Source organism: Scardinius erythrophthalmus (genome assembly GCF_964197995.2).
Source record: "Scardinius erythrophthalmus genome assembly, chromosome: 8".
NCBI classification, from domain to species: Eukaryota; Metazoa; Chordata; class Actinopteri; order Cypriniformes; family Leuciscidae; genus Scardinius; species Scardinius erythrophthalmus.
In genome coordinates this window covers 43,342,170-43,364,418 of record NC_138228.1, presented here as the reverse complement: position 1 = coordinate 43,364,418, position 22,249 = coordinate 43,342,170, and the positions used below count along the sequence as shown (strand labels likewise).

General features: G+C 36.0%; 1 protein-coding gene across 1 annotated transcript; it reads right to left on the bottom strand.

The window, feature by feature from the left end:
* Positions 1–706: 706 nt before the first annotated feature.
* Positions 707–21,423, bottom strand: ilvbl (ilvB (bacterial acetolactate synthase)-like). The gene is made up of 16 exons (XM_081372296.1): positions 21,314–21,423; positions 20,987–21,150; positions 17,696–17,897; positions 17,481–17,608; positions 15,080–15,218; positions 14,263–14,374; positions 14,042–14,141; positions 12,687–12,784; positions 12,125–12,261; positions 11,750–11,884; positions 10,832–10,946; positions 10,343–10,512; positions 5,769–5,839; positions 5,555–5,626; positions 1,373–1,478; positions 707–1,186 (listed from the first exon to the last, which is right to left on the bottom strand). Exons 2-16 carry the CDS (start codon positions 21,086–21,088, stop codon positions 1,008–1,010), a joined length of 1,866 nt encoding a protein of 621 aa, XP_081228422.1. The 5' UTR covers positions 21,089–21,150; positions 21,314–21,423; the 3' UTR covers positions 707–1,007.
* Between the last annotated feature and the right edge of the window lie 826 nt (positions 21,424–22,249).

The following is a 22,249-nucleotide window of genomic DNA, read 5'->3' as shown; positions in this document are numbered from 1 at the left end:
CAAAGGCCCATAAAGTAGTGATTACCGGGCCTGAGCAGATGCAAAAGTGATGGTCTTAGAAATGCTGTTTTCATTTATAGGGTATTTGAAGGCAACATGGTTATATTACTTATTTTTACTTCTGACACCTACAGAACATTTTGTAACACTGTATTTTAGAGATTTTATTCCATCAACAAATCTTGATAAATTATGTTGCCATATCCACATGGTCATTTTTTGGGTGATGCTGAAGTGATCAATCACAAACCAAGGAGAGGCCTTACGGTATGTCCAGGTCTGATATTTCAGCAAAAAAACAGGACTGTATTTCCAAGTATCTGTTAGGATATTACTTTGGTTAAGATTTACATTTTTTAATAAACATAGAGCCATTTGATTCACACAAAGTTCTTTGAAAAATATTTCTAGCAAATTTCAGATTTTCTGAACAAGATCAGTTTAACATTCAGTAAATACAGGCACTCAAAAATCATATCTATCTATATATATATATATATATATATATATATATATATATATATATATATATATATATAAAAATCACCAATCTATATTTACTGGAAGGCACTGTGCTTGCTCCTTTTCAGCTCAGTAAAAACATAACTTGCAAAACATGTCCAAACTCACATTTCAGCACAAAATCAAAAGAAAAAAAAAATCTATATGTATATATATTTTTTCATTTAAATTATATTTTCTCCCTTTTTTGCTTTATGGTCGTGAAAACTGAGGGGGAAATCATCATAAGTATAATGTCATACTAGAAAACACGTCTTAAAATGGTCTTAAACACAGGCTTAATTTTCATAATATCAATTTTCTTTTTTGGTTTTAGGACTAAATGTTTCTGAACATCTGATATGTAGTTGCTTTGATCTCTTTTCAAACCAGCTGAATTTATATAACTTAGTAAAGGCTGTGTCTTATGGTATATTTTGAGCATGACAAGTTCAACACAAGAAAGACTTTGGGTATCTAGGCCGGATGGTGCACAGTTTCTCTCTCTAAACTGAGATTGAACCTTCCCTAAAGTTGGTCTTTCCGATCAGAACGTTTAGCAGAGTTGCCTTTCCCTCTCTGCACTCCTTCTGCGCCTTTTTAATGATGTCGTCAAGCTGCGACTCATCCTCTCGGCCAATCAGGTAACCTTTTCCGCCGTAACCATCAGCTACAATGTGATAATCTGCAAGGAAGAGAAGACATGGAACAGCATGTGATGCAACACATCACCATGACTGATCGATATACAATATATTCCCTTGGAAATTAGCTAGATAATTAGATTACATTTTTTGTGGATCACAAGATGTACTGGCGATTTAAAACACTGACATGTGCAGTGAACAACAATTTAATGATTGCGCCTCACCTGTAAAGGCAAGACCACAGGCCACGTTGCTCCCCAGCATAGGCACTTGTTCTCTGGAGATCTGACTCCAGCACGCATCATTTCCTACCAGAGCGATCACTGGAGTCTGACATGAGACGCCAAGGTAGTCATTACAAGCTAATTGACAGCATACATTTGAACAGAATATATTCAAGTAGGTTAAAACAAATTAAGTATTGTTGGTAGTTGTGAGCTTACAATGGAGGTCTATGAGGCAAGTGAACAACATGCCACGAATGCTTTTGAAACTTAGCAAATTTGCAATTAACACCTAGATTTAAAGGGATAGTTCCCCCTAAAAATGAGGGTTCTGTCATCATTTACTCACCCTCATGTCGTTTCAAACCCATAAGCCCTTCATTCATCTTCGTAACAAATCTTATGATTTTTGTCCCTCCATTAAAAGTCCACGCAACAAAAATTTGAAAGCTTCAAAAAGTTGTTAAAGACATTGTAAACATAATCCATGACTCGATCAGTTTAATCCAAGTATTCTGAAGAGAAACAATCACTTTATATGATGGACAGATTTAATTTAGGCTTTTATTCACATATTTGATCATGAGAGCTTCCACACGATCCAATGAGGTTTGTTCTCACGCATCAAGCAAGTGCTGCTGAGCCGCAGTTGAGCTTCCCTGATCAATGTTTATACATGTATAAAAACAAAAATTCATAATTAAATATCAACTAAGGGACCGTTCGGTATTTATGGAAGGGGCCACCGGAGGAAAATAGGGGAGGGTCATGTCTTTTTATTCTTTGTTGAGGGGAGGGTCATCCAACTTTTTTTAGTCTAGGGGGAGGGTCACCCAACTTTTATATTCATTAAAACAGCAACATTTCAAAGTGGCTTGTTTGGTGCTATTTTTTTCCATTTAGCTCCATGTTGATCTCGCGTTATCAGCCCCCCTTCGATATCAGATGGGTCTGACCCAACAAAAATCCAGTTTGGCGCTGTTTGACAGTGTGCGCTTCAGTTCGCGCTTAGAAAAAGTGGATCATGTCAGAACAGAATGCCAAAGAAATGTTTGCCCGGCAAAGCTTTAAAGCACGAGCAAATAATGAACCTTTGTTAAGTGCACAGTGTCCTGTGAGTGTAACTCTACCGCTGCGTTAACATGTGATGTGAACGTACGTCGAGTTTAACAGTATTGGGACTGAGGCGCTAGAACTGCTGATAGAATGTGCGCTGTAGGGCAAAACTGCAAATTTTAGTTTCCATTCTTATTTTGTTTCCACGATGTGTAAGATGTAGGGCTACCACCAGCCGCGGCGCTACCATTGGGCCCGGGTGGGCATTTAGCTCCGGGCCCACCCATTTTCTATAGCCTATGGTTTTGTACGTTTCTTCATTCGGATCTATTTACGATGATCGATCCAAATTCTAAACAAACAGTTTACATGCTTCGTCCTTGTTACATTATTCATTAAGATAATAATTAATAAATGCACGCATAATTATCAGTGAACTTGATAAATGTTGCAGATATGTTTTACATGCATGCATAACAAATGCCTTTCAACTTGTGTGTGCAAAATTCAGAATAAAATGAATGTGCAGCAATTTGTACAAATACAGAGTCTGTAGGCCTACTGTGTTGTTACCATTAAATAAGCTCATTTAGTTTCATTTTTGTTAAAATATAATAATGTTATTTTGTCATCTATGTTGATTATGAAAAGTGAACCGCACACACGAGTATAGGCTACGCAATATCGAGAGACATGGAGCGGGTCAGACATGATTTTGACCACTTAATTAAGTTTTGTTTTGCAGAAAACGATTTTTTTAAAGTGAATTTCGTTTTGTATAAATTGTATCTTAATTTTAATATTTTTTTTTTTATCAACCAATTGCCAAATACCACATATAGCAGACAACACAATCATAGAGGCGCCCGCGTGGTCACTTGCACTCGTAAACAGGAGCGCATCTCATCCTAACTTAACGAAACTCAGTATATGCCTCACATACATGAAATATATCTTAAGAAAGCTTGAAATGTCTTTTTAACAATTTAAAACGAAAGGAAATAGGCTACTCTCTGGTTATGTAATGTGCATTTCTCTCTAGGCCTGTTCACTACTACGGAGATGGCGATCGTCAACTTCATCTTTACAGCTGTTGTTGCTGTTAATGAACTAAAAATAATAGGCTTATAATTTTATTAAACAATAAATTAAATGAAATTTTTATTGTATTAAAAAAGCAACAAAAAAATCCTGTTTATCAATATTGTGTGTGTGTGTGTGTGTGTGTGTCGAAATAATTTGTCCGCAGCTGCTCAAAAAAAAAAAAAAACGTCAAAAACCCCACTGTCAGTGTTTTGTAAGGAACAGGCAAATATGTTCAATACAGCAGGAGACATTTTAATTGTTTACTAATAAAAGAGTTATTTTTTATGTCAGTGTCGGCTAGACAGATGAAGTTGACGACTCGCGATCTTCACAGCGCTACCACATCTTTAAATCACTATTAGTAGGCTATTATTTAAGTTAACATAAAATACATAGACCTACACCACAAAAACTAGTTTAGGATGAATTCGTTAAAATTGGGCGATTCCAGTGAATGGACGAGACATTTGCAGTCAAAACTTAAAATAAAAATTCTCAGAAAATGCATTTATTTGAAACGTCTGAAAGGAGTCAAGACATTAGAAAAATATCAGTCTACACATGCGTTTTATATTTAATATTTAATACACATGTGACGTGACACACAAAAAATCTTTAACTTTTAGGTGGCAAAATATTTTTTCAGTAATTCTATAAATTACACTGTGCAAACCAATATATATATATACCCACCGGATGAATAAAGATCGGCCTCCACAGAAAATTAAATTTTATATTATTTTTATTTTATTTTTCGTGTTTGCATTTATGTGAAAAAAAAATGTTACGGACGTGACAGTTCTCCATTACGCACGGACATGACTGCTCTAAAGCGACTTTAAAAATTGCACAGAGACCTCAAACAGATAGCACAAAGCCTTTCTTTAAAGTGAATTTCGTTTTTTTATTAATTTTATCTTAATTTTAATCAATGTTTCATCTGGATTTAATAAATAAGAAGTAGTCTAAATATAGTAGAAAATAGATAATCATGACACGGAGGCGCGGGCGAGTGAACTGGACTCTTGTCTCATAAATGAACCGAAACTCAGCGTAAGGTAGCCTATGCTACTTGCCTCATAGACCTGAGAAATATATAGAAAGCTTGCAATGTCTACTTTTAAACAGAACAATTCAAAACGAAGGAAAACAGACTGCTTTCTCCTTGAAGATCGCGACGCATCGTCAACTTCATATTTGCAGTAGACACAGAAAACACTTGTTTATTAAAAACAATTAAAATGTCTAGCTATATATGACATATTAATAATCATTACTTTTGCCGGTTCTTTGTGACAGCTTTTAGATGCTTTATTCGCAACGCCACCCACATGTTGAACGAGTCACACCGCATCAGCACCGAAAACATGATTTTTTTTTCAAATCTAAAATAAAAAATCGTGATACGAACCGAATCGTATAGGTTTGGTCTATCGTTACAGCCAGATGAGAAAGCAAGAGTTTATGGTTTAAAAAACAAACAAACAATGGCTATCTGAACATCTTTGCCAAGCGCAAACCAGTACAGAATTAGGCTAATCAATAAATTATCGGGGAGGGTCATGCCTTTTTTCACAATCATTTTGGAGGGTCATAGAAAACAATATTGCTGGCGAAGGGAGGGTCATGTCTTTTTTGACAACAGATCTCAAAACTCCTCCGGTGGCCCCTTAAATAAATAACGAACAGTCCCTAAATAAAATCTTTTCATTACATAAAGCAATATGTCTTTTCAGAAGACTTAGATTAAACCGCTCGATTCACATGGGTTTATTTTAGGATCTCTTTATGAATGTTTCAAACTTTCAAACTTTTGATAGAATAGACATTCAATGGCGGGACAGAAATCTCTTAATTAAAAATATCTTCTTTCGTTTTTCACAGAGGAACGAAGGTTTTATGGGTTTGGAACGGCATGAGTGTTTACTTTTGGGTGAATTTAGATAAATGTTGAGCATTTTTACAAAACATAAATTTTAATACATTCTGATCTTGATACTGTAAAAGTTACAATCATTGTTGTGAGGGCTTGTTTGTTACCTTGTGGCGTGTGAAGGTATCAAATTCAGCCACGCTGTATCCGAGAGAACCATCGCCGTAAACGATCCATACCTGTAAACAAGATATTGGTTATGTTTACATGCACAATTATAATGTGACTAAAGCTGCATTGTGATTCAACTGTAGATCTGAGAAAAATACATTTAACAAGAAAAAAAAAAAATTTGCTTTTAAGTTAACTTTAAGATCTTACCTCAGACTCAGGTCGACAAAGTTTCGCTCCCAACGCAAACCCTCCTCCAACACCCAGAGTCCCAAAAGCCCCTGGTGCAAAGACAAGCCACAAGTCATGATAAAACACAAAGACTATGAGTGCATTTGTCAGGTAAAAATAAAATAAAAATAAAAAATAGAGGTGGAGATTATTATGGAATTGGAGTTGTGCAAAAAAAAGAGCTTTTCATGGAATTGACACAAATACACAATGAGGAAAGAAGACAAACTTAAAACAATTAACTCAATGGCAAAAATGCAGCATGTTATTTAAATAAACAGCATTCTTTATTCACAAATTTCCAAGCTTACTTTTCACAAATCATGGATTATGAAGTAAACACTATAGTCATCATCATAAAGTTACTGCCATATTTTTCATTTATATTTTCAAAGTTTTCGTTTACCAACTTTTCGTTCACCATGGCATAAGCTTCTTGTGAGGGTGGACTAAACAGCGCTCTACTCTCATTGGCTCTCATAGATTTGGATGGGCAGCTCCCTGACCTGGAAGTAGAGGCTTCAGTGACACAAATTTTGGAGAGTCATCTGAATGTGGCTCTCTATGCTTTACACTTTCCTATATACTTCCTATATACCTATATCATTTTTCTAATTTACAAACTAGAAATGACTTTCCTAGTTTGTAAATTAGAAAAGGAAACTTTAGACGTTTCCAAGAACAGCAGTAATGACGTTATGAATTTCTTTACTTGCAAGATTGACACTATTAGAAAGAAAATTATAACCATGATGCAACCTACAAGTCTACTACAGTATCACATAAGATGTCGTTGTAGACACCCTTGAGGAACAATTCTATTCATTTGTTGCTATAGAAGACAAAAGAATTGTCTAAACTTGTTAAATCATCAAACTTAACAACATGTATGTTAAAATCTATACTGACTAAACTACTGAAAGGGATGCTTCCAGATGTCATAGATCCTCTTCTTAATATTAATAATTCATCATTGTCATTAGGTACCAAAAACTTGTAAGCTGGCTGTCATTAAAGGAGAACTCCGGTCAATTTTAACATTGAGCTAATTTTTTTGTAAATTTGGAGTGCTGTCAATACAGAGAACAACGACAAAAATCAGTGTTGCCTACACCGTTATCCTCTTTTTAAAATTTGCACCCTGTTGACTTCAATGGGGCAAGTTTTAAACCTGCTTTTAGCCTCTTAACATCCTTGATGTGTCATTACAAGTGCACAGCCATGTGAGTGATTCCTTTAGAGTGAAGTCCACAGTAATCGATTGTCGAGTTCACACACATAGGTTTAGTTACCTATGATCACGCGCGTGAACTCGACAATCGATTACTATGAACTTAGACCGAAAACAGGAAGAAAATACAGGTATGTGCGCTGGCTGAATTAACATCATTTTTATTAATATCTTTCACATCTACTGCAGTCAGATTCACCCGTGATCACTCTGAAGGAATCACTCACATGGCTGTGCACTTGTAATGACACATCAAGGATGTTAAGAGGCTAAAAGCAGGTTTAAAACTTGCCCCATTGAAGTCAACAGGGTGCAAATTTTAAAAAGAGGATAACACGGTGTAGGCAACACCGATTTTTGTCATTGTTCTCTGTATTGACAGCACTCCAAATGTACAAAAAAAATGAGCTCAATGTTAAAATTGACCAGAGTTCTCCTTTAATGCAAATTTATCCTAGAGAATTATTCAATTAAATTAAATTTTTTTTAACATAGATTTGAACTCGGCTAACGTAGGAGCTGTTCTGACAGACAGTGGCAGATTATTCCACAGCTTAGGGCCGGCTACAGCGAAAGCTCAACAAACAGGAGGTGACAGTTCTGGTCTGGATGGGTTATAAGAAACAAGTAGATCGGTGAGATATTTAGGGGCTAAATTATTAAGAGCTTTATAGACTAATAAAAGAATTTTGAAATCAATTCGGTAACGGACTGCCAACCAGTGCAAGGAGCATAAAATAGGTGTTATATGGTCGCATCTGCAGGGTTTCGTAAGTAGATGGGCAGCTGCATTCTGAATCCAACGTACAGATAAAAGCACTAATGACAGTTTCAAAACTTTGTCTGCTTAAAAACAGTTTAACTTTCACTAACCGGCAAAGTTGGTAAAAACTAGAACTAACTAAAGCATTAATTTGTTGATTTAATTTAAGATTATTTTCTAGATAATTACAGACCTCAAATCTCAAATCTACCTCTCCTGTCAAAAATACTAGAAAAGGCAGTATTTTTACAACCAAGTTCCTTTTTAGAAAGACATGGTCTCTGCAAGGATTTCCAGTCAGGATTTAGACCGTATCACAATACTGAGACAGCTCTCATTAGAGTTAAAAATGATTTGCTCTTATCATCCGACCGTGGTTGTATCTCTCTATTAGTGTTACTGGATCTTAGTGCTGCATTTGATCCTATCTTTTGAACAGACTCGAAAACTACGTTGGCATTAGTGGAAATGAATAGGCATGGTTCAAATCATACTTATCTGACCGTTACCAAATTTTTAGCAGTAAATGAAGAGGTATCATATCGATCACAAGTTCAGTATGGAGTACCTCAAGGCTCAGTACTAGGACCGTTGTTTTTCACCCTATACATGATACCCTTGGGAGATATCATTAGGAAGCATGGCGTTAGTTTTCACTGTTACGCTGAAGATATTGAGCTCTATATTTCTTCGTGCCCTGACGAAACATAACAATTCACAAAATAAACAGAAAGCATAGTTAATATAAATTGGATCACCAGTAATTTCCTACTACTTAATTAAAAAAAAAAAAAAAAAACTGAGATTTTAATTATTGGACCAAAAACCTCCGCACATAATAATCTAGAATACTGTCTAACACTTGATGGATGTTTTATCAAGTTTTCGTCGTCATTTAAGAACCTGGGTGTGTGCTCTTCGATACCAATCTTTCATTTGAAAGCCACATTTTTAGCATCTGTAAAACCGCATTTTTCCATCTTAAAAATATATCTAAATTGCAACATATGCTCTCAATGACAAATGTGGAAAAGTTAGTTCATGCTTTCATGACATCATGGCAAGATAATTGTAATGCTATACTGGGTGGTTGCCCTGCACGCTTAATAAACAAACTCCAGCTAATCCAAAATGCAGCAGCATCTAAAACTAGGAAGTATGACCCTTTTAGCCTGGTTCTGTCAACACTGCATTGGCTCCCTATAAAACACTGCATTTTAAAATCTTGCTAATTCCTTTCAAAGCACTAAATAGTTTAGCTCCTCAGTATTTGAGCGAGCTCGACACATTATAGTCCTTCACGTCTATTGCGATCTCAAAAATTCTGACCAGTTGCAATACCCAGAATATCAAAATCAGCTGCAGGCGGTAGATCCTGTTCCTATTTAGCACCCTGGAACAGTCTTCCTGGCATTATTCGGGAAGCAGACACACTCATCTAGACTAAAAACACATCTCTTTAACCTGGCATACACATAACACATGATCAATTTCTATAATTCACATCCATTAAAGGATTGTTAGGCTGCATAAATTAGGTCAACCGGAACCAGGAACACTTACTATAACACTTCCAAAAGAAGAATGGCATCTACGCTAATATTAGTCTGCCTGTCTCCCGAGGTTACCGTAGTCAGCTGGATCTGGTCCATATCCAGACACTACAACAACACAGCCCTAAATGTCAGCAGAGACTGTGTCTACTAGACAATCCCCTGTGAAGGCCTCGTCCACAGTTTGGGTGCCTTGCCACTGTCGCCTCTGGCTTGCTTAGTTGGGGACTCTTAGTATTCAACAATATTATTGATCTGACTGTACTGACGCTGTTGTATGAGAACTGAACTGAGCTGGACGATGACATCTTTTTTTCTTTTTTTTGCAGAACTGCTTTATAGATGAAATAGATGACACTAATTTAACAATTGATGATTTTTACAACGGAACTGAATCAATACTAAACTGACTTCATCTGAACATATGCAAAAGTGCCTAATTTTCCTGTTATCACTGTAAAGCTGCTTTGAAACAATCTGTATTGTATAAAGAGCTATATAAATAAAGGTGACTTGACTTTGCATTTCTTAAAATTAACTTATGTTCTTATGTGTTACATGTCATAATACATGTTGTTAACCTGGTTAAGAAAATGATTCTTTCTTTATGATTGTTCATACAAAAATAAGTACAATATAGATGAACATATTGTACTTATTTTTGTATGAACAATCATAAAGAAAGGATCATTTTCTTCTTTTATTTTAAAGACACTTGTCAGGACCAAAGGACAAATGTCACTTCTCCAGGTAGGCGCTGAACTAATACCTGTTATTCTAGAAGTAAAATAACCTCATAAAGAGATATTGATATAATTTAAATGTTTCAAATGGATAAAACGGCTAAGTGTGTGTAATGAAACTCAGAACTGATGCGTTAAAAAAGCTCTAGTCAGCCTAAAGGGGTGGTCACACTACACTTTTCATCCCATTGACTTCCATTCATATGCATATGAATGCTGAAGACATTAACATGGGTATCTTCTGTGATGGCTCTGTGTCTAACCTGGGTCCAGCCAGCGGAGTGGGCCTCCTGGTCTCATGATATATGCAGCACTGCCGACAAAATCACCCCCATCAGCCACGATGATGCTGTCCTCAGCCAAGAGCTCATCCACACGGTGCAAAACACTCAAAGGGTTCAAATGCCTCTCTGTCTTCTCATCTGCTTTTGCTCTGAGGACAAAACATCATTTAAGGGCATTAACAAAAAATATATGGATAGATAGCATCAAACATGTGAAAAGTATATGGTCACATCTTTTAATTACAAGGAGGGATTACTGCAAGCTGTTTTTAAATGTTTAACAGGTGTGTATGTGGTGTTTGGCTATGTTGTGTAGGTCTGCCTCTTTTCCACCAGAATGCCAAGCAAAGAGGAGCCCGTCGTGAACCACAGACTTGAAGAACGAACGGTGACGTAATGTGTCTTTTATGGCCTGGAAACCACAGTCAATGAATCCAAGCACCAGTACAACGGCTGGAATAAGATCACCTGTTTGTTTTCTCTTTGATGTCATCTCCCTCTTTCAGTTTCTGAGGCCATTCTTCTGGACATCTGTGTCCCTTCAGGGCTTTCGAGAGACGCAGGAGGAAGGAACCAGCATCGCCTGAATCAGTTGGGAAAGGAAACCTTGTCACGTAACACAAATATCAGTATATGTTATATATCTTTTAAGTTTCATTTTAGTGAATTGGTTCACTGATTAATTTAAGCCTCTGCTTTCTATCAAAATATTCAGTTAAATGCTGCTGATTATTTTTTTTAATCAGCAGCATTTATATAATGCAGCAGTTTTTATATAATGTAATTATATAAATTATGTGTCTAGTTTTATTGGTGGCATTTAATGTAAATGTATTTGCTTTTTTTGTAACAAATCTGTTGATTGTAAAAAAAAAATATATCAACTTTTTTTTTTTTGTATTTTAATATATACACTACAGATTAAAAGTTTGGGGTTAGTACGATTTAAAAAAAGAAAGAAATTAATACTTTTATTCAGCAAGGAAGCATTAAATTGATCAAAAGTGACAATAAAAACATTTATAATGTCTTAAAAGATGTCTATTTCTAAAAATGCTGTTTTCTATTCATCAAAGAATCTTGTTAAAAAAGTATTACAGTTTGCCCCAAAATAATATAATATAATAATAAGAAAAAAAGTATACCACAGCAAATTCTTCTTAAGGATCATGTGACACTGAAGTGTAATGATGCTAAAATATCTTTGCGTCAAAGGAATAAATGACATTTTAAATTGTAATAATGTTTCACAATATTGCTGTATTTACCATATTTTTTTTTAAAATAGATGCAGCCTTAAGAGCATAAGAGACTTTCAAAAACATTAAAATATCTTACCGACCCTAAACCTTTGAAAGGTAGTGTATAATAAAATGTATTGTTCACCTTGAATGGCCACTGTTGGCTTCCAGAACATGTCCGAGTTCTTCAGCAGCTGACTCTTGTCTCTGTTGACTGCGATGATTTTGCTCCGTCTGTTCAGCACTCTTCCATAACTCAGTCTGAAATCACACACCGTACCTATCCACCAAAACAAATACATTCAGGAACAAAAACTATGCAAAACATTGTAATATTTTATTAATGTCCATGGTTTTACTTTCTACTTTTTAGAATTGAATTCATTATCTTTCCTAAGCCTGGAAATCACAATTTTAAAGTTCACTAATATTCCCAGACTTTCCAAAACATACAAAGAAATGAACGCAACACAAATTCTGCACATGTTCCAACTGTACAGTAGCTGGCGCTGTTTCCCACCTGCCAGCAGCACGAGATCAGCATCTTTTAAGGCATCTCTCCTGTTCTGTCTAATGTGCAGTGGACTGTTCTTTCCCAGCATCCCTCGGGACATTCCGCCCAGGAAGCAGGGAATGCCTAAAGATTCTAAGGCATTTCTGTGAGACACATAAAAAAAAAAAAATCTTGTGACTAAAAATTGACTGAGTTATCGACAAGCACAATTTCTGGGTGCTTTTATCTGAGTCAAAGGCTTTTGATCAATAATGTATATCATTTGCTGTTGTTTTAGACTTGTTCTTACAAACCAAATGCATTTTCTTTGATCAATGTATTCCATACATACTGTACCAATCAAAAGTTTGAACACACATACTAAATTTATGTTTCTTACGATCTTAAAGTCGGCATGAAATGAAAACTCATCCTAACTATTTTCTGCATGTTGTAAATCTTATTGTTAATAATTTATATGTGCACTTTCATTTTTTAAACACATTTCTTTATAATTACATTTACAGTATTACGTTTTTAATTTAGGGTAGGTGTTGTGCTGAACTGTTCAAAGAAAGCTGAAATGTACCTGACATCATCTGCTGGTGTGGGGGGTAATGTTGCCTGACTGCCTAGCAGTATGACAGGTTTCTTGGCTCTGCTCACCAATTCCACACACCTTTGGACCTGCGAAGAGTAAAGGGTCAGTCAAGAGTCATTCAAGTGCAACGTGATCTTATCTTATGTATTTGGGGCAAAAGTCAACATTTCAACATTTCTCCTTCAGCTTTGGGTTTTTCCCTGGTGTAGTTATGTTATGTGCTTTATTTAGACTTGATGATGAGGATAAAGCAATTCTTGAATCATTATTAGGGTGGTCCTTATTTTTAAAGTCTCCAATTGTCATGCTCTTAACCCTTCAAATTGTTCCTTTATATAAGAAAATACAGCATGCCAATTTTTATGGCAGTAACAAAATAATTACTGGTAGCTCAATAGCTTTAAACTTTCTGAGATGTTGATGATTTTCGTAAAAACAGATAATTTGATTTGATATTGTACCTGGCTAGTAAAATTCCAAAAAAATCTCCATAAAAGCATCTAATGCACCATATATTCCTAAATATGTATTTTAGATACATATCTCAGTTTACTTATTGTAGAAACTAAATCCAAATTAATCCATCCATGACCCGGTTTAGCAGATTTACCTTTCCTGGTGGAATCAATACATATTGATAATAACCTTGGTTATTGTTTGGGTTTAGAGCACATTTTTGGTTTAAAAAATTACATTATGTTCCTTGAAATTGACCCGGAACTTTGGCCGAATCGAGCAGATTATCAGGAGGCACAGGCAACCATACATACAATGAAAGTAGTCAACGATCACGCCGAGAGAGGAGTGGCTCTGATTCAAGAATACAATGGCTATCTCACACACTCTGAAGAACAATTGCAGTTTCTCCTTCATGTGGTGGAAGATCACCGACGGATCTATCCAGACTGCAAAAAGTCAACACTGGCTGCTGAGCATCAGAAATGAGGGATTGTTGAAAACGTTGTGCTTTTTTTGAGATTGTTGTCATTGTTGTCATGTCAGTGTTGCTCTGATTTCAATAAAATGTAGTTCATTTGTAGCAACTTAATATTACTTGCATATCACAATAACGCCGCACAGCTTAACATAGGCAATCTTCCACATGATTGAGCTACCTCTAAATATATTTTTTTTGTCAACATTTTTGCATATTTCTAATTTTGAAGTTAAAAGGAACAGTTTAAGAGGTTAAGACACTAACATTTTGCAAAAAAAAAAAAATTGGACTTGATAAGGACCACCCTAATCATTATCATATAATTGATCAGTTGCATCTACAGAGTAACTGTATAACTATGACTGCATCTACAGAAATATGCCATAACAGTGTAGACAAGCTTTACCTCATCCTCGGTGGCATGAGGGATGTGAACAGGAAGAGGGGTCAGATCACGTGTCTCCCAAGCTCCAGCAAACAAGTTTGTTAAATGATTCTTGAGATACCTAAAAGATAACAAATAATAATAATAAAGTTATCAAACATTTTTAAATGTAATCACTTGTCATTTAATAAGAAGATCAGGTCTGAGAATAATAGTATGTGAATACTGATAAATGTTTGTACCATGCAATGATTTTTCCCATTAGCCCTTTGGGAGTGTTTTTAGGGGCAAACTCTTTTTCCACCACATGGTAAGGGTACAGTGTGTCTATGGGAAACTCTATAAACACTGGGCCTGTCAAAGAAATCAAAGAAATAGAATTACACTCACAGAATTACAAACAAGGCTCAGTTACATATAATTAAATCATTTAAGAATGGAATTCACTTTGCTTAAAAAAAAGTAGAATCGTTATAGAGAATTCTGACATTAGAATAGAACTACACATTTAGGTAGCTATGGAATTTGAAACAATTCCAATGTCTATGGAAAAATCATAAACTGTAAAATGATGGTAAAAATGGCTTTACAGTTCAAATAATACAAGTTTTATACAGTGATAAACCTCATATTTCAGCCAAGAAACTACTGTTTAAAAAGACAAAAGCGAGGAGTCAAAATAATAAATGATTATATATATTTTTTATATATTATATTATTATAAAAAAAATCCATTGGTCTAAACAAAAGTGGCCGACGGGCTAAATGAAAATGCAAATTTACAGTAGGTGTCAGTTATATAAAAAGCAGAAATGCAGCAGTTACCCCGGTTACGACACACAAAAAGCAGCACTGCGCTTATAAACTACTTTATTAGGAACTAATTAACTTCTCTGAAGAGTCAGGTCCCCTCAGAGATACGTTCATATAAAGCCACCCACCCCCAAAAAACTCCTGAGATTTGCACAAATCATGTGATTGGTATTTCACTGTCAGTAGAGTGAATTTCAGCAAAAGGAGACAAGATGACAGGGATGGATAATTTCAGCGCTGTTGTACCTGGTGTGCCAGACTGTGCGGCGGCCAAGGCTTTTCTCACAGTGGGAACAATTTCTCTCACAGTCCTCACTGACGCACAGAACTTACAGAGAGGCTTGAAGAGGGACATTTGGTCAATATCCTGTAGCGCACCTCTACCCTGTAATGAAACAGTCACACATTATATTAATGACAAAGAATAAAGAGTATGATGCAATTGACACCCAACAATTATTTATCTGAAAAAAGCCTCGTTTACACTTGGGGTTGAACGACTTCAGATTTGTTTAAGTCGACATTTATTATGTGATTAAAGTCGACTCGACGACGACAAGTCGCTGATGACATCATTAATGAACAAATAAGCCTGAACCTCGAGCGGAGACTCGAACGCGGTTTGCCTTGTGCACAGCAATGGCATCTCACATAACAGCTTATTTTTATCAGTTTTTTTGTCTTTGGGTCATAATATTTCTCACAGATTTCTGCTCATTCCAAATCAGATATAGATAAAGAAGCACAGTAAAGATTACATTTACATGAATGCATTACTGTGAGAGAAAGTGATTGTGTGTGAATTGCACCTGGCAGTGTCTCTCTGCTAACAGTGAAGCTGTGGGTTTTAGTTACCAAGAAATATATGCTAGAACTTTTCAGTTTCTAAGCTATTTTATTGATAAATCACAGAACATTGTTGACAATATCTTTCTGCGCTACTGAATGATTCTGTGTGCGCGATCTGCGCGTGATGTGTGCGCATTACAATGCAGCAGCGCATTAGTTTAGAAAGGTGATAAACTTATGTGTACAATCAGCATTGATTCTCGATCAATTTTGAGCATCCAGATGATATAATTAAGCATATCTTGTGGAGCGCTCATGGAGTACGCATTTATTTGTCATTTTAACTGTTGGAAACGGAGTGTAAAAGTGGACTTCAAAGATTTCTTATCCTGCTGCGCCCTCTTTAGGCCATGAATGATCAGCGACTAGTCGAAGTCAAGCTTAAAGCGTCATGGCAGAGCATTAAAGTTGACTAGTCTGTGCAACACCTAGCTCACATCAAGTACGATAACTATAATGTTAGGTTTTAAGAAACTTATAATGTACATATATTTTAATAATCATTCTAATTCTATGAGTTGAGGTAAGTCCACACCACAACTACAACTATAACTGCGCAGAGGAACAATATTATTGGAATCACTTTTAGAGAAAAAAAAAATCCAGCTGATGGATGATAAAAACATCAACAGCCAATCAGAATCCACCCAACCTTAAAGAGTTTGAGCATTTAAATTTTTTTTAATTTAACATATAGTTCTGTCATGACAACTCTCTGAGTGTTTGGCATGGTAATAGTTATGACCATGTTAATGTATTTGGTCTTGGTGGAATAGATGATGATGATATCGTTGCTGCTGTTGATTATTGCTGCTGCAGAGCAAGTACAGGACTTGCTACTGCCAATACACACACAAACACACTGCTGTGAGCATGTAAGACATAGCACACATGAATTAACCACAGCAGATCTATACATATGGAGCTGGGGAAGGTGAGGGGTTTCTGAAAGCACGCTGCAAACTACTACAGCAAACACTGACTAAGTATTTGAAAGTTTGAGCTGATGCAACAGAAACCAATCAGCTGTGTCCTGTAGAGAATGATGTGATTGCTAGCCCATTGAGTTAGATTGAGAAGCACCCATCATCCTGTGCCATCTAGAGTTTCATGACAGAACTTTGTATTTATCGCTATGCATTAGGTCTAGGTATCATAATTGTTATCATTCTTGGTGTGAACTTGCACACTTCTGGAACAATAGGTACATTGCTAGATGCAGCGCTGTGGGAAAGTATTTATGTCTGTGGCATCTGGGTTGTTCCATAAAATGGAAGTCAATGGTACTCAGACTTGTTTGTCATACAGCAGAGGTCTTCAGTCGTGCAACTGGAGCCCTCCAGAATGATAACAAGCATTGTCCTGCAGAGTTTAGTTCCAACCTGCTTCAGCACACCTGCCTTTGTATTTTCAAGCAATCCTAAAGAGTTTGATGAGTTGATTCAGGTGTGTTTGATTAGGGTTGGAACTAAAATCTGCAGGACAGTGGCCCTCCAGAAGCACGATTGAAGACCTCTGTCATACAGGTATGGATTGACATGAGGGTATGGAAATGATGGCAGAATTGTCATTTCTGGGTGACTTTCCCTTTTACGATTTTTATAACCAAATCCTCGCTGTCATGGGTCAAGGCTAGTTCCCTGAGTATCACCCCTGAGTTGAGATAATATCTAATGTTTGCACAAGACACAGAAAGAAATATGAAGAAAAGATAACCAGAGCAAAGAGCAAATACGCAGGTGACATGCGCATGAAGTGCACGTGTACGTGACTCATATACTATAAGGCACTTCCTGACCTGCAGGAGAGTAGCAGCAGCACCACCAATCAGAAGCAGCGGTGATTCAGCCATCTGAGCGTTCTTCACCGCAGTCACTGTGTTCGTTAGCCCCGGCCCCGCCGTCACCGCAGCCACGCCGACAGTGCCTAAACACCAAAACAGAAGATTTTCAGCTTCTTCTACAGCTTCTAACAAGATGTGATCTGTCCGCTTCTGTTTATGAGCAGTCTTACCAGAAAGTCTTGCTACGGCATCGGCAGCAAACACAGCGGTGGCCTCATGGCGGGTGTCGACAATGCGGATGCCCAGTTTCTCACAGGCCACCAGGATGGGCGAGATGTGTCCTCCCACCAATGTGAAGACGAATTTGACCCCATGAGCCCGCAAAACCTCCGCCACACTCTCTCCTCCATGTCGAGGGCTCTGTCTCTCTGTCTTAGAGGGATGAACAATAAAAGTAGTCAGTTCTTTTCTGAATAGAAATTATATAACGGATTATCAGAATAGAAACTCGCTAAAATGTAGAACGGACACTAGATTCTGTGCAATGGTTGTTGATTGGATGTTGAGATGTAGGCATTGCATTCAAAAATTAAGGCAGATGAACACAAGCTAGCAGGGCCGGAGTTTAAATGAACTAAATGATTGGAGAAGTCCTGCATACGTCGCCAGAGAGAAGTCTGTCATTTTCACTGGAAGATCTAGTTATAATTTTAATTAAACATTATGAGGTCAAAAAATATAGAAGATCTCTCTACACGCTTAAAAATAAAAGGTTCTTTATTATCACTGATGGTTCCATGAAGAACCTTTATCATCCATGGAAACTTTCTATTGCATAAAAGTTTCTATATAGTGGTAAAAGGTTCGTCAGGTTATTAAAATATTTTTCACACTTAAGAACTGTTCACTGAAAGGTTCTTTATAAAAACAAAAATGGTTCTTCTACTGCATGAACCTTTATTTTTATGAGTGTACACTAGAGAAAAGAGACATTTTCTAGAAAGTACTGGTTATTTTTTCCATGCATTTACAAAGAATGAAGACTAGAGCTTTCACGTTTAAAAAAAGCACCAGAAGAGAAGTGCACTGGACTGAAACAAAAACCATGAGAGCCCCTGCTCGCCTTCATGAGAGTTCATAAAAGAAATAGTGATGTCTGATTCATGAATTAATCGCTTTTTTGTGTCAGATCTTTCCTAATGAATCAGTTGAAAAAACAGTATGAATAATTTGTTCACAAATGAGACTCTTGAGTTCAACTCACTGGCTCGACCCACTCGCAAAAGTTAACAGTGTTTTCAGTGAGTAACACCGCAAATTACAGTCTGTACCTCACACAAAGCTATTATAAGACTTCAGAAAATGTACATAAAAATACATAAATGTAAGAAAAATAAAGTCCAGTTCCTTCTGCTGCTGCAAGAACAGTCATGCAAGTAACCTGTCACATATACTTTAATAATTATTATGCAAGAAATTGCTTCTTGATTTGGTAAACATGCATTTATGTCTGTCTGTCATCTTATTTAACCATAACTGCATTAAACATGCAGTTATGGTTATATAAAATGACAGACAGACAGACAGACAGACATACAGATAGATATGTGGGTGGGAGACATATAAGCCTGAAAAAAGTTTTTATTTTTTACTTCAAATATTAGGCATAAAAAATATTGAGTTGTGTTGTACTGACTCTTGCTTTTCCCACAACATATGTGGTCTTTTAGATTTTGTATTTGTAATTGGATTTATTCACCAATTTGTTGCATTCGTGCCTAAAATTGTCATATGGTGTGACATAAAAGTTATTCTATATAAAATGAAAATGGGATATACTCTTCCTAATTAACTAACTTCAACATAAATAGTTTTCATTACTCTCTTAAGATTTAACATTTCTTTTTTGCAGATTCATTAGATTTTGTATTGTTTTTCTAAACCATCATGCAAAGTAAGTCATCTCTCCTCAGCCTTTCCAGATATTTTAGATTAATTATGTTAAACCCAGTTATAAATCTATGAAAATGCTTGTGACTCTTGCTGATACTATTTCTCTTGTGTTCTGTTGACCTTTTTATGATTTATAATTAAGAAAGTATTTTTACTGGCACAATTCTGAATGTCACACCAAATTATATAGTGTCACGCTATATGATAAACTGCACCACTCCATAATTTGTCAATGCAAAAAACTGTATTTTATTTGCATTCAACATTCAATTAATTCAATTCAGTTAACATTCATCAAAAAACATACTAACATTGTTTTAAAACTTTTAAAATTATAAGAAACCCATAAATATGAGTAAATCAAACACCATCTCACTTCAATAACATTAAATTAAGTATAAAATTGAAAAGAAATACATTCATTGTATAGGTAATTTAATGATCACTATTAAACATTCACTATTATCATTGAATATGTTTTGAATACTTATTTATTTATCATTAAAAAAGGTGTATGTAATATTGTGTGACAAAAATATCATTTGGTGTGACTTAGAAAAACAGTCAAACCATATGATACAGTGTCACACCATATGACGTTTTGCTCAGTTAGGCTAATCTTTTGGTTAACTAAAAACAGCTAGCTTATACTTAGCATGTAAATTGCCACATGGCAGGAATGATTTTTAAGAATTAATAAGTAAAATTTGTATAAAAGTGTTTCATTTTTATGTAAATAATGTCACACCATAAGACACAAAACACTGACCACTAGTGAGCATGTCAGATACAGAGCTTTTTAATTAAAAATTAAAAAGCCAGAACTCAACTCTTGACCTTGCAAACCACTCCAGAGATGAAACTGCAACTTCCTGGTTGAGTGTGGACCTCTTCATCATAATGATATCCAAATTATTACCCGTTCAAAATATAGATTGCAGTGTCTCATCATAGAAAGCCCATTTTGCGGACAAAATGTATTTGGCCAGAACTTGCTTTAAAATCATACACAGACATCAACACTTTCTGTGTCTGTTGAAATGGCCTAATTCTGTTACTTAAACTGTAAATCTATCAATTATTTATACTTTGCTGATATATATTGTCATATTAGTAAGGTCACACATATCCCGGACAGTCACACCACATGACAATTTTGATGTTTAGATAAAAATTTGAAGTAGAGGTCTTTATACACCAACTACAGTTATGGTATGCTGTAATAATATCTTGTCTGAGGAACAACATGAAGATTTATATTTTTTTAAAATACCCATTTTTATTAGGTTATGACATCATGGACGGGTAGAATTGCATGTCATGTCTCCCACCCATGTATGACTGCTTCAAACTAGTTTAACTGTATAAGTAGGTGAAAGTCTCAAACTGTGCTGACAGATAGACAGACAGACAGACAGATAGATAGATAGATAGATAGATAGATAGATAGATAGATAGATAGATAGATAGATAGATAGATAGATAGATAGATAGATAGATAGATAGATAGATAGATAGATCGGAGACAGACAGATAGACAGACAGACAGATAGATAGTTTCATCATACCTTATGGAATAGCTGGTAAAGTAAGCCCAGTTTATAGGACACAAGGATGACACCCCCAAGGGCAGCACTCAGAGAACAGCCCAAAACCACGGAAATGTCCATCGCTAGAGTGGATTGGTTGGCAGTTTACGACCTAATGTCCACCTGCCAGTTAGAGACCTGCCCTGCAAAACAAATGAAAGAACAAGCCGCTTACTATGTCGTGGGCTACGAAATTGACTTTTACCGTGCAGTAACTGGACAAAGGGCGATATTATGGTCATTAGATTCAGCACGCTGTCATGTCTGATCTTGAAAAGGCCTTGTTAAGGTTAAACAACACTGTACCTGGCTGCCAGCTCTTCCTCCCCGTCTGCAGGTGTTGCTGAAGCCGATGAACGCGAATGGACCGAGAGGTACGCAATAGGCGGGACAACTGTTCCGCTGTTTGAGTAATTGTCTCTGCTTGGCCCATTCAGCGCTCTACGTTAATTCCTTTGAGAATATCAGTCTGTGCCGTAACATGATTGACAGCGCAGTCATCCAATAGAAGGCTGAAACGTAACTCCGTCATTGCAGATCTGTGTACAACCACCAGGAAACTCGTGGCTTGGTTGTTTTGTTTATTATTTTATCACTTAAGAGTGTTTACGCAGGCATAACATGTATTTTGTAATTTATTTAAATATATCACAATCAATGCAGGTGACACCGTAAGACATTGAAATGCCCTTTACTCTAAAAGTGTTTGAACAAAAACACTTCTGAACTTTGACAGGAGCGTCACCTTTATGTCCTGTATCTTTAATAATAAAACATAAAACAAAACTTTATTCCAGAATATTTTCAATTGTTTGCCGGAATGTCATCAAAACTTCTACTTTACCTCATCAATAAAAATACATATTTGGTAGTCTGAAATTATGTTGTTATTATGGCATATTAAGTGTAGCATGTTATTGTGTTTAGAAAATCGCTGGTAGCCCTTTGGGCAGGCACTCTTCAGATTTTGGTAGCCCCGAAATGAATTTTACAAGCCCAGATAAAAAGACGATTTTTAATGTAGAAATTGGTTAGGAGTCAAAACAATGAATCAAAAATTTTTTCAAAAAACAAAATATCAACAAATATGCATCTGGTTCTACCTGAACTGAAATGTGTGTGACCAGTATGGAACATGAATCAGTCTGTGTGTGTGGCTCAGCCCCCAATGAGGGTATGATGAAAAAAAAAAAAAAAAAGTAACACTTTAGTTTAGGGTCTAATGCATTAAGTTTCATTACC

Excerpts from the sequence above, each read along its gene's own strand:
- ilvbl (XM_081372296.1), bottom strand. The coding sequence starts at position 21,088 with ATGGACATTTCCGTGGTTTTGGGCTGTTCTCTGAGTGCTGCCCTTGGG. Across the intron at positions 15,219-17,480 it reads CTGCTGCTACTCTCCTGCAG|GGTAGAGGTGCGCTACAGGA; the intron begins GTCAGGAAGTGC and ends GTTTCATTACAG. Across the intron at positions 1,187-1,372 it reads CTGTGGTCTTGCCTTTACAG|ATTATCACATTGTAGCTGAT; the intron begins GTGAGGCGCAAT and ends TCTTCCTTGCAG.